At 56.8% G+C, this 12,543-nt stretch overlaps 1 protein-coding gene across 4 annotated transcripts in view; it reads left to right on the top strand.

Annotated features, from left to right (window-relative positions):
• GAS7 (growth arrest specific 7) overlaps positions 1-12,543 on the top strand; it is a gene marked incomplete at its 5' end in the record, with an annotated part of 195,460 nt that overhangs the window by 110,845 nt on the left and 72,072 nt on the right. For all 4 annotated transcript variants that reach the window (XM_084863929.1, XM_084863932.1, XM_084863930.1 and 1 more), the window contains one exon: positions 11,790-11,910. In XM_084863929.1, the coding sequence (XP_084720055.1) occupies positions 11,790-11,910 (121 nt within the window). The remainder of the gene's footprint in view (positions 1-11,789; positions 11,911-12,543) is intronic.

Raw genomic sequence — 12,543 nt, 5'->3', positions numbered from 1 at the left:
AGATGGCCTGGGGGCCCGGAGTGCTGGGGGTGCCTCTCACGGGCCCCAGGCATGAGCAAGGGGGAAAGCATGCCAGGCTGTTGTGAGAGAGAAGTCAGGAGAAGGCGAGGGGAGGAGGACAGAGATTGAAAGAGGGATGTTCGTGGCGGGAAACGGAGTCTTGGCTGCCCCGGTTCCCCGAGCAGCAGAGATTCCTCTTGCGGGGATTGCAGTCCACCTGTCACCACCCCATGTTACTTCCCCACATCAGAAGCCTGGCTGATAGCCATCTACCCACCTGCCCTCTAGCCCAGGGCCCAGTGCTAGCCGGGACACCACAGGGTGAAAGCCCATCAGGAACGTAGCTTTCCAGAAGGCGGTTGAGTATCTGCCCAGGAGACCAGTGTCTCCATGGTGCTTCCAGGCTGGGCTGGATGCTTCTGTCCAGTTGGGTGGTGGCGGCAGTGGCCATAATGGAAATGATGGACGCTGTCCTGAGACTCGGGGAGACCTTTCTGCTCCTGGGAGGTAGCCACCCCCTTTTTTTGGGAAGCGGGCCCTCTCATCAGCCTAGACCTTTGTGAGCACTGTCCTGAGGCCCTGGCAGCAGGGGAGGTCCGGTTCCTGTGGAAAGGCTTGTCTGTGTCCACACCTCCTTCTGGAACACTCTTCCCCCCTCGGCTTCTGAGGGGGCCCACACTGGCGCCAGAGAAGGAGACGGTGTTTGTCACCCAGGCACAGCCACTGGCGGGCCCGATCACCTCCTAGGAAGGGCTGCTCAATGGTCAGGGAGCATCTAAGTCATCCCCAGGGAAGGGCCTGGTGCTGTGCATTTATAATCAGCTCCGAGGCTGCTCACAGGGACACGCTGTAAAGGTTCTAGACCGATCAGCCAAGTTCCGACAGTCAAGCTGCCCAGGACTGGGGGGCTTATGGGGTTTATGGGAAGAGGTGTTCACAGAGAAGATGAACACTAGGGACATTCAGGGACCAGGGCAGGGCCCGGGCAAGGCTCTTGGCAGAGTGGGCGAAGCAGACACAGAGGTGTGTGGGTGTGGGCGGTCGGCGGTGTGCCCGTGGGTAAGAGGACTGGGATCGGGGTGCAGGGCGAGTGGTGAGCAGAAAGGCTAACTGCCAGCAGGCTCAGAGCACTCCACTGGCGCCTGCCTTCGCCTCAGGGCCCATTCCAGCTCCAGATGCAGGGGAGCCCAGGATGCCAGGCAGAGAGCGGATGGCTGGCACACAGAGCTCAGCTGAGTGTGGCTTCGGGTGGCGGGGCGGGGGGGTGGGGGGGGCAGGTGACGTGGGCCCATGGGGTCAGAGGACTCACCACACTCACCACAGCTAGCGGTGGAAGCCTGGCACTCGGTGGGGAGGCAGGTCCCTGGCGTTCGGGCCTGGGCAGTGCTCCAGGTACAGGCTGATGCCTCCGAATCCCGTGTCTACCCTTGAATGTTTCTTTGCCTGGAGACCATCTGGTCCAACTTCTCTATTTTCAAGATGAGGAAATTGAGGCCAACCCGCAGAAATGAAGCGGGTTGCTCAAGATCTGACAGCAAGACAGCACAGCCCAGCCCTTGCGGTCGCTTGTGGGTCACAGAGCAGGGGTCCCGAGCTTGGGAGCAAGGCCCACGCTCACCACGCTTTGCAGAGGCCCAAACATGTGGCTGAGTTGGGTTGGATGGGAGGGTACTGACCTCTGGAAACTGTTCTAGCGTCAGTCTCAGCCTCCCTCTGGTGTGTGTGGCTCGGAACCAGCTAGGTCAGTGGTTGGCAAACTCATTAGTCAACAAAGAAGCAAACCGTGGCTCGCGAGCCATGTGTAGCTATCTAGCCACAGTCTAACGACCACTGAGCTAGGCCTCGCTGGGGCCGGGTCTGCTGTCAGAAGTCTTGTGCGCACTGCAGAGGATGGGAATGGTGTCTGGCTGAGAAGAAGTGTGCCCTGGTTTTCTTTTGGTGCCCTTCGTCCGCCCCGGGGCGACCACAGAGCTGGGCAGCGGGATGGCAGCCCCATCAGCCACCCCTGTGCCCTAATGAGCTCAGCGCCTTTCTAAAGGGCCCCGGCCCCGGGGGAAGCCTGCCTCTTCCCCCAGGGCCTCTGTGGGCAGCGGCTGCTCGCTGGCCCCTAAAGTTCCTGGCAGGCCGCTGTGCGTGGGCCTCTGACAGCTGAGCTTGCAACTTTCAGCTCCCTCTTCACTTTCCTTCTTCAGCCTGTTTTGCATGAAATGGGATGCTTGATAAATTCGGTTACAAGGTTTTCTTCAGAGGCGTAGCAAGTTTACAAAATGCCAGGAACGTGGCACAGGGCTTTATGGGGTTTTGCATCTTAGTATTAAAGGAAGGCTGGGAAGGGCTTCACTCGTAGTAGTTCTTTTTCTCTTCTCCCCTCCCCCACCCGCCCCAACTTATTGTTAGCAACTGTTCCCATGCTTTCTGTCTGCCCAGGAATCACCAGGAGGGGATCTGTTGTTGGTGACCGATGGTGACTGAACCTCAAAATGTCCTTCAAAGGTGTCCTCTGGGGACATAAAGGGGTAGAGAGGGTCTGGGAGGCACTGGAGATACCTTGGGGTGACAGGAAGCACTGAGCTCCAGCCCCGTTCCTTCCTGTGACAGAGGAGACGTTTCAGCCCCGGAGACCAGAGCAGCTCTGAGCTTGCCCGCAGTCAGTGTCTCAGCTGGGGCGTGTGTTCAATGCTTTCCCTTCCTGTTCAGTCTTCACTGGCGTCTCAGACAGCGTTTCTTCCCTCCAGCTGAGTCAGCTTTGGTTGACGACATAAAACGATCTCCAGCCCCCACGAGTTTGGGGAAAACATGTCACAAAACACACAGTCATGTGTTACGGACATTTGTGTTCCTGTCAGGCGGTCTTGGTCACCTCTTGTGCGTATGTGGCTGCCGCTTCTGGACTTGCCACTGAAATGTCTTGACATTTCCCCTGCGGTGGCTTGGGTCTCTGTGACGAAAGACGGTCCTCAGGTGGCGGAATCCTCGTGCTTGAGGTCAGGCGTCCCCGTTTTCACAGATGAGGAAATGGCCCGAGAGGCATGGGCCTGAAATCACAGCGGGTAATTGCAGACACACTCTCTGGGCCCCGGCCTGTGTGCCTCCACGCTGTTTCTGCGGCCCGGGGGCCAGGTAGGCTCCCGGGGGGCCATGCGATGTGTATCTGCCGGGATGGGGTGGGAGGAGAGGGACCAGCCTTCCCGGGCAGCCGTCAGGAAGTTGAGTGATTGGACAGAAGGTCTGTGAATCCCCGGTGCAGGCAAAGTCACTCGGGAGTGAGAACAAGCTAAAGAGACTGCCTTGCCCTTCAAGCTGCAAAACTTCAGGATCAGATGGGCCTTAGAAATGCAGCAAAACATAGGGCCTTTCCCCGGGGTTCCCCACACTCTCTGCAGGCCAAGGTGAGGAAGCCGCCGCAGCTTCCCAGGTGACCCCTGAAGCTGTTTGTATTTCGGGAGCACCTGTGGGAACCCCTTTCCCCTGAGTGGCCTTCAACAGCCATGAGGCCTTCGGACACTTGCTCCAAACCCCCGTAATCGGCAGGAGTGACCGTGATATTTGGTGTCATGATCCTGCTGGTTGGCCAAAGCCGAGGCTCTGAAGTGGGTGTCTCTCAGATCCATCATGCTACTTGGTCCCACCGGGCAGATGCCACCAGCTAAAGCCCCAGCCAGTTCAGTCCGAGAAGTTCGCTGACTGCCAGAGGAGTTCATTTCTACACCGTCTCCTTTGGAACCCTGTGAATCTGCCCTTCTCTCTTGTGTCAGTATGGCAGGTGCAATGACAATAAAACCTCTTTCCTCCGGTGTCGGAGAAGTAAGCGCTCACACAGGAGTGTGTGTAAAGCCGGCGTGGAAGCCACTTCCTGCAGGATCGGTTCCTTCCCACCTTCTGCTGTGTCCCTCACACACTTCAGGCCGTGGAATGGCTCTTGCACTTATAGCAGCCACCCAGTGCTTCCTCTCAATCCCCAGAGTCATTCGCAAAACTCTTCCTGTATTCTTGCCCCTCTGCAGACCTCCTCTCGCAGCTTAGCGGGTTGTCCCTGGGGGGGGGGGGGCGGGGGGGCGACTTCCTGTGACCTCGCATGGGCTTCACTGTAATTGTGTTCATCAAAATTCCTGGGTAACCAGATCACTCCATTCCTCTTTGGGATCAGAAAATAGAGTTTATTGTTCTATGTCCTCTCCCTGCCCAGTCCTGACAACAGGCCCAGCTCAGATCCGAGCTGATTGGCTTGCAGATGGGTAGGCAGGGTGACTGGGACCTCCCTGAGGCTCCCGGGAGCTCGACATGTCTGCAGAATCAAAGAAGTTCAGCCTTAGGCTGTGGCTGGTAGCGCTGTGGGTGCTGGATGGAAATTCCCGTGGCACTGATGCCCACCTGTTGTCACAGGTGCCAGTGACATCACAGCATAAGGCTTCCTGTATTCCATGTTGGATATCCATTCTGTCAGACCCCCCAGAGCTGGGGTTTGTTCACAGTGGGGCACGCACGTTGCTGGGATGGCCATTCTCTGTCTACTTGTTTGGTGGGATAGCTTCTTTTACCCTGTTAAAAGTCCAGTTTCTACCACCATCCCAGCTTCCATCCATCCACCCACCCATCCATGCAGTATTCTGGGTACTATGTGGAGACTAAAACTAGGAATAAGATCGACATGGTCCTGCCTTCTTGAATTTACAGTCTGTTTCTCTGTTGTGTGGCTACTTCTCCTCCCTCTGGCCAGGCCTCCAAATCTCTCACCCTTAGAAGAACATGAAGATGCTGCCAGCATCCGTCCTCTCCCCACCAGCCTGTAACACCGCGTGCAGGGATATGCTTCCCAGGATGCACTGCGCCATTGCCATGGTGCTCTCCCTCCCTTCTTCCCTCCCTCCCTCCTAGCTCTTTGCTGTGAGTGGCTCTCTCTGAATGGAAAGGCTCCAGAGCTGGAGAGAACAGGACTTTCACCTCTGGGGGCAGGGGAGAGGCAACCCAAGACAGTGCATCGCTGTGGGAGTGCAGCCTGCTTCCTGCTTTGTGTCTTAACCTGTAGCCAGAGGAGATGGTCTTTCCTTGGGTAGCGGTTCCCAGCTCTGTGCAGGTGTCGCTCCACCCAAAGTCGGTGTCCAGCAGGAAGGTTTGGAGCGGGCCTGACTCGCCTTGGTCTTCGTGGCCGCTCCCTTGCAGCCCCTGTCATTCGCGGGGTGACTCCCTGCCAGTGACTGGGGAGCCCCCTCCTGGCGCTGCGTCTGGGACGCCTCAGGGTCACTCTTGACCAACTGGCTCCCAGGGGCTGAGGCCTTCCAGGCCCACCCAGCCTGCTCCGGCTGGTCCTGGGTGTCCAGCTGGCCTTATGGCTGTGGAAGGGAAAAACTTGCTAGCGAGTGCTTTATGGAGCAGCCTTCAAGCACTGCCAATCACAGCACCGGGCTCATTAGCAGTCATTGCCATGGCAACGGGTCTGCCAGAAAGTGGCTTGTTAGGCAGACAACTTCAGACATGTTATATATAGATCTGGGAGTGGGGGTGTGGGACCCAGTGGGTATGCCTTTCTTTAGCGCTCCTATTGCTTCTGGGTTTGGGGTGTGAGAAGACGTGGAACAGGGGAACCTTAACACGGTCCGACCCGGCTGCTCAATCTAGTGTCTGACGACCACCGGTTAACATCGCCAGGTCGCATTCGCTCACACCTGCCAGAAGGTAAGCACCTGGCGCTCCCGGAACCCTCCCGGGGGGCAGGCGTCCCGGGTTGAACTTGCCGAGGCCATGAGGAGCTGCGTGTGGGGGCTGCACGGACTGGAGGCACAGGGGCAAGGTTGAATCTCTCTGGAAATAACCGATCTGAAAGGCTTGGACTAGGAGATAGGACTCTTTTCATGCATGAGCAGCCATGTAGCCAAACACTGTCTTTTCGCAAAGTGTGCTTATTAGAGTGTTATGCTCCCGGTTCCTGTTTCGGAAGCAATGCTTTCTCTTAGCTGCGCCTCTAAAGCTGCAAACCAGTCTCTTCCTCTTCGTTCGGCAAGCGCAGGCTCACCTAGGATGCGTGTTCCAAGGTGGCCTTCTGGGCTCCAGGTTTGGGTGTTTGGATCAGGGCTCTGGAATCTGCACTTTCACCCACATCCCAGGGGGATGACGGTTGGCCTGGGGACCACACTTTGAGAAACACTGCGGTTGGGGGATTTCTTTTCTTATCTGGGTGGCATCTCTTGGCTTACAGGCTCATCCCCTCCCTCCCCCCAGGGGGAGTCGGTAGCCATCATTAAAAGGACAGTTTCTTCCGTTGTGTTGACTTAAATAATGAGACAGGGAAGCCAGCCTGCAGCCGGGGAGCGTGACGGCTCGGATGTGGGTGGCGGTGGCGATATTTCTGCACGTCTCCTGCGAAGGCACGTGCACACTCCGAGGTGCGACCGGCAGGAGCAGCGGGACCGAGTTGTCATCCTCCTTGGGTGGGAGCTGGATGTCAGGTGAAGAGATGGGGTTGATTTAGGGGGGATGGACTGGGAGTAGCCTGGATTTAGGGGGCTGGGTGGCAGTGCCTAGAACATAGCTATTATTTAAAGTTTGGTTTTATCACTTAATTAGCTGCACAACATGGGGCAAGTTATTAAATTCCCCGAATCTTAGATTTCTCATTTTAAACTGGAAAAAATGCCATGTATATGCCAGACTTATTGTAAAGACTAGAGGCCTGGTGCACATATCCATGCACAGGTGGGGTCTTGGGGCCAGGCCAATTGGGCATGCTGGCCATGGGGAGGAATAATGGGAGGGACTGAGGGGGCGGTAAGGGGTTGGCTGGCTGCAGGAAGTTGGCTGTGGGAGTGCACTGGCCACCAGGGGGCAGCTTCTGTGTTGAGTGTCTGCCCCCTGGTGGTCAGTGCTTGTCATAGTGACTGGTCGAGCAGTCGTTCTAGTCATTCAGGTCATTCGGTCCTAATAGTGGCTTAGGCTTTTATATATATTGTATATAGATTAGAGCTAAGTGCCCCAGTCCTTGGTACACTTAGAGACATGTGGCAAGTGATCAAAGCCATTACCAATGGCAGAAATGGGATCTGAATGCAGGCCTTTCTTTAATATATACAATATATATTAAAAGTATTGCTGGTGGTGATATATACAATATGTGTATAAACATATATATATGTTTTTATTGATTTTAGAGAGAGAGAAAGAGAGAGGGAGAGAGAGATAGAAAAATCAATAGCCTGTCTCCTACATGCCCTCTACTGGGGATTGAGCCCACAACCCAGGCTTGACCAGGAATCAAACCAGCGATCTCTGGGTGCCTGTGGTGAAGCCAACCAACTGAGCCACACCGGCCAGGCCAGGCAGTTCTTGAGTACTTATTAGACTAGGGTTCTGAAGTGGTCTCAAAACCTCCCAATAGAATAGGATGTGTGTGTGTGTGTGTGTGTGTGTGTACACCTGCATCCATTTTGGGGGCAGAAGATCCTGTTTAGTCCAGATTTTCAAAGGATGGGTTTCCATATGTAGCTCGGCAGGCTGTTCACTGAACATGGGGACCCAGGGGAGGGGCATAGGGTGGCTGAGACCCAGCCTTGCCGCCAGGGACGGCCCATCAGGGGAAGAGGCGGCATTTTCTGACTCCCACAGAGCTGCCCTGGGAATCGGTCTCAGCGTCCTCATCTCTGCCCACTCCACTCCCTCCCTCTGTCCCTGCTCCTTGTGGGTAGGACCCGCGCTGCCCCTGCTCTCCATGCCTGTTCCCATGGGAAAGAACTGACAGCATGGAAGAGGAGAAGCCAGAGGACTAAGGAAGGGAAGGGAAGGATTTAACTTGGAAGGAAACTAATTGGAAGACTAAGTTTGGCAGAGACCTTAATTATCGGGTAGGCACTCCGCTCTATTCTCCTGGTGGCTCTGGGGCGGCCCTCCCATGAGCCCGAGCCTCCCCCGCCACAAGGGGGGAGGGAAGGCTGGGGGTTTGGCCTCTTAAACGAGAGCCTGCAGATGGGGAGGCCGACGCCGGTCTCGTCTTCCTCATTCTAAAATCGTTTTCATTGTGAAATACACCTCACATGAACTGCATCACCAGTGACGTTTAGCACAGTCACAGTTTTGTGCAACCACTACCACCGTCTAGTTCCACAACGCTTCCATCAAACAAAAGGGGAGACCCTGTCCCCGTCCCCCCACCCCTGCAGCCCCTGGCCACCCTGATCTGCCTTCGTCTATGGGCTCAAGAAATGTTTGGCCCGGCTGGTGTGGCTCGGTTGGTTGGCCTCAACCCAGGCACCAAGAGGTCGCCAGTTGGATTCCTGGTAGAGCCTGGGTTGTGGGCTCGAACCCAGTAGAGGGCATGTAGGAGGCAGGCTATTGATGCTTCTGTCTCTCTCTCCCTCTCCTGTTCTGGACGTTTGGTGTGAATGAATCATTCCAGAACGTAGCCTTCTGTGTCTAGCTTCTTTCCCAGCATGATTTCAGGGCTCGTCCACTGCAGTGTGCATTCAGTACTGCGTTCCTCCTAGCGGCTAAGTGCTGTTGTTGTCTGTACGGCTACATCATCGCACTGCGTTTACCCGTTCATCGGTCAGCGGCCACTTGCCGTGTTCCCGCCCCTTGGGTACTGGGGATAATGTGGACCAGGGTGCGCAGGTGTCCGGGCACTGCTTCACTTCTTGGGTGTGTGCCATGGTCTCCACCTCTGTGGGCTCCTGGCTGTTGCAGTCCAGCCACCAGGATGACTTCCTCTGGGAGAGGGGCAGGCCGGGGCTGGCGGCCTGGGGGTGGAGGTGGGGCACTGTCAACTGGCGGGCAGAGCGGGGACCCGTGGCCGTTCCGCAGGGGGATGTGGAGACCACCTTTCCCACATTGGCCAAATTGGGAAATTGGCCCGGGTGCCCTCCTCACCCCTGGCCCCTGCCAGCACCCCTGGCCCCTCCTGGCTCAGTTTCGGGGTGCCTCCATAGTGTACAAGGTGGTGTGGGTCCCACATTTCCCAGGGGGGGAGGCCTCAGGGCAGTCTGGCACACACACACACACACACACACACACACACACACCGGCCATCAGTGTCCTCAACTGTCAACCTGAGCTTCTGATACCCAGATTTATTTATATAAATAAGAGAAAGCACATGCTCTTTGGATTTGGGCTAGGGACGGTTCACAGGATGACCACAGGCCCAAAGGCTCGGTCCACTCACTCCAGCAGCCCAGCTGAGGAGAATCCTCCTCGCTGCCCGCCCTCCCCCCTCCCCCCACCCAGCAGCAGCGCCTTTGCGTGGAGGCCTCCCCAGCGGCCTGTGTTAAGCGGTCGTCTTGGAAACAGAAAGCTGGGACAAGTGACTGCTGCTGGTGGCGTGTTCGACGCAGTGACGGTGAGGGTGGGCGAACTTTATGCTGCAGGAGGCAGAGTTCTCACTCGCATCCAGTCAGCCCCCCGTCCCCCGGAGATCCCCATTTCCCGAGTATTCCTGGTGACAGGCGCGGAGTTTCTTACTGCCGGTCTCCACGGTGTGTCCCACAGCTGGGCTAACGTCATCCTCCTCTCTCAGACGCTGAAGGAGGGCGGCCGGTGTGTCTGTCCCTGGGTCCCGGGCTACACAGTGGCTGAGTCTGACTGAGCCCCAGGCTGGAGGGTCCCTCTCTCCCCTGCAGCCTCGTCCTGCCCCTGTCAGTCTCTGCCCTTGCTTAATACTCTTTCACAATTCCCCACTTCCTCCCAGGTCACCCGACCAGCCCCTGTCCGGTCTTCCCTTAGAGGCTGTGCCTCAGGCAGAAGCAACCTATTCTAGACCATTTCTTTCAAAAGGCAAGCCCCCTGACCTCCCTGTTCCTGTTTACTCCCAGCCCTACGGAGCCAACATGTGTGTCTCCTATAGTGTGGGTATTTCACACACACACACACACACACACACACACTCTCTCTCTCTCTCTCTCTCTCTCTCTCTCTCTTACACACACACTCACACACTCACACTCACGCTGTATACTCATCCTCAGGCTATTTATCTTGCGTATATTTTGACCATCTTCCAACCTGGAGAGGCCAGAGCAGTGTCTGGAGGCCCAGGTAAGCGTGCCCAGGTGTGTGCTGGGCTGGCACCGGGCAGTCTGGAAGTCTGTCTTCCCTATGGAATCGCAGGGGCACTGCGGGTCAACCGGTGTGGGAGACAGAAGCGTTCGGGGCACAGGGAAGGCTTTTAATTAAATGGTGGAAGTTCATAATGAGACATGCAGGGAGGCCACGAGAGCCGTGCTCACGCGCAGTCCCTGGAGCAGCTGGGACTGATCGGATCCCCGATCCCCACTGAGGCCATGCCGGGCTCCCCAGGAAACGAGAGTGCGGGCACTGCAGTCCACAGAGAGTTCCGCAGTTCGGGAGCCGTGTCTGTGTCGCTCACTCTCCAGCTATGAAGCCGTGGTGGTCAGTGACCCAAAACTGCCTCGTAGGCATGGCGGGGTGGGGGGGCGGGGGGCGGGGGATGCCGGTGACATTTAGGAGCCGGTTAGCTTTAATATTTCTGAATAAGGTCCAGCTTCGCTGAGAAAAATCATGGCTCCTGTCCTGTTGTGGCTAGAATACTGTATTTATCCATTTATTTCTCCGAAAGGCACAGAGATGATGTGAGCTAATTTGGGCCTTTTTTTTTTTTTATGTGTAAATGTTCTTTAACAACTTCCATTTATTTGTTTTGTTATTGTTAATCCTCACCTGAGGATATTTTCTCCATTGCTTTTCAGAGAGAGTGGAAGGGAGGGAGGGAGAAGGAGAGGAAGAGAGAGAGAGGAACGTCGATGTGAGAGAGACTGGTTGCCTCCCACACGTGCCCTGACCAAGGGCGGGGAGCAAACCTGCAACTCACGTACATGCCCTTGACCAGGAATTGAACCTGTGACGGTGTGGTGCCTGGGCCGACGCTCTAACCACTGGGCGCCACTGGCCGTAGCTAATAACTTTTATTTTTGCGTTTATTGAAGAAAATCTAGATGGAAAAGTTAAGTAAAAAGAAGAGGAGACAAACTGCCCATAATCCCACCGGGAAGCGCCTGCTTTAGCACCTGTGTCTCTACTAGTGTCTCTCTGTTCTCTCTGCTTCTCTCTGATCCTTTCAGGAAAAGCTTCGTGCTCGTGGTTTCAGATAGGTGCGTGTGGTAAAAGGGCATCCTGGGTTGTCTCAGGCTCCAGTTCTCCTCGCAGGGGGGTTTGGGCACTTGAAGAAAATCCACCGCGCTCTTCCATTCGTGGCATTGTTGTCGGAGGTTTCCCAGCTCCCTCTGCCCAGGCAGGCACTGGTGGCTTCTGGCGGTGTCCCCAGCAGGCCCAGGCCTCGTCTGCGGTGTGCTCCCTCCGCTGTGCTCCGTGCTCCCTGGGCTGTCAGGCTGCAGGGTCCACACCGGAGTGCGGAGAATGGCACCTCCTGGCACTTCCCTCCCCTTGAAGGTGCCTCACCCCCGAACGTGACTTCCTTGGGGCTAACGGAGCAGAAAGCCCAGCTGTCAACTGAGCGGCACGTCCCTCTGTCCTCGGGGGGAACCTGTCCCTTCTGCGGGGGCTCTGAGACAGCAGGCGCTCCCCACACCTCACGCTCAGACAACCGCCCAAAGCACACAAGCGTGGCCTGCGACCTCCCTGAGGGGCCTGAGACCTCCCTGAGGGGCCTGCGACCTCCCTGAGGGGCCTGCGACCTCCCTGAGGGGCCTGTGACCTCCCTGAGGGGCCTGCTGGCCACACACCCTCCACGTTGAGCTGTCCGAGGGTGACTTCATCTGCCCTGTCTTCCTGCTTGAAAGATGGCTGCGAAAATGCCAGACGTGTGTGACCTCTCCTTTTTTCCTCCACAGAAGCCTGGGATGGTCCCCCCGCCGCCGGGAGAGGAGAGCCAGAGCGTCGTGCTGCCCCCCGGCTGGCAGAGCTACCTGTCCCCCCAGGGCCGGCGCTACTATGTCAACACGACCACCAATGGTGAGTCCCGCTTGGGCGGCCTGTGCCAGCCCCCGGCTTCCATCTCTCCGAGGGCCAGGCCTTCTCCTCCCTCCGCCACCTCCTGGCTTTTATTTTCTTCACAGGCCTCAGAGGCAGCTCTCCCCGCAGTGCTGGGGGGCGGGGATCTGAGCCTGGATGGGGAAGCCTGCCCTTCAAGGCTGGGGTCCTCCTCGGACCCTTACAGCCACTCGGGCGTGTTTGCTGAACCGAACCTCCAATTGGGATGGAGAAAAGTTGTGGTCAGCAGGTGGTTAGAATCAGGCTGAGCACCGAGCTGTGCATGCTGTCTAGCAATGCATGCTGTCTTGGGGTCCGGATGTACTAAATGATGCAGGAGTTCCCACCCAGACAGTAATCACAGAATCGACATCTCCCTGACTTCCCCACAGCGTCGCCTGATCTCACCAGGATTATGGCACTGCCTGGGTCTTGGCCTGTTCTTTGGGACGTGCTGGGGCTGCTTAAGGATGATTTATTCCGGCAGATAACAGGTTCCAATTTCTGAGTTGAGGAAGGACTGACCTCTGTGCTCCCAGCTCTTAGGGACTTCTGGACCTTCACAGTGACTCCAGGATCCCGGATGCTGCCTGCAGGGCGAGGGAGGAGGGGCAG

This window comes from Pipistrellus hanaki, assembly GCF_964339955.1.
Source record: "Pipistrellus hanaki genome assembly, chromosome: 16".
NCBI classification, from domain to species: domain Eukaryota; kingdom Metazoa; phylum Chordata; class Mammalia; order Chiroptera; family Vespertilionidae; genus Pipistrellus; species Pipistrellus hanaki.
This window is presented reverse-complemented; position numbering and strand designations above follow the sequence as displayed.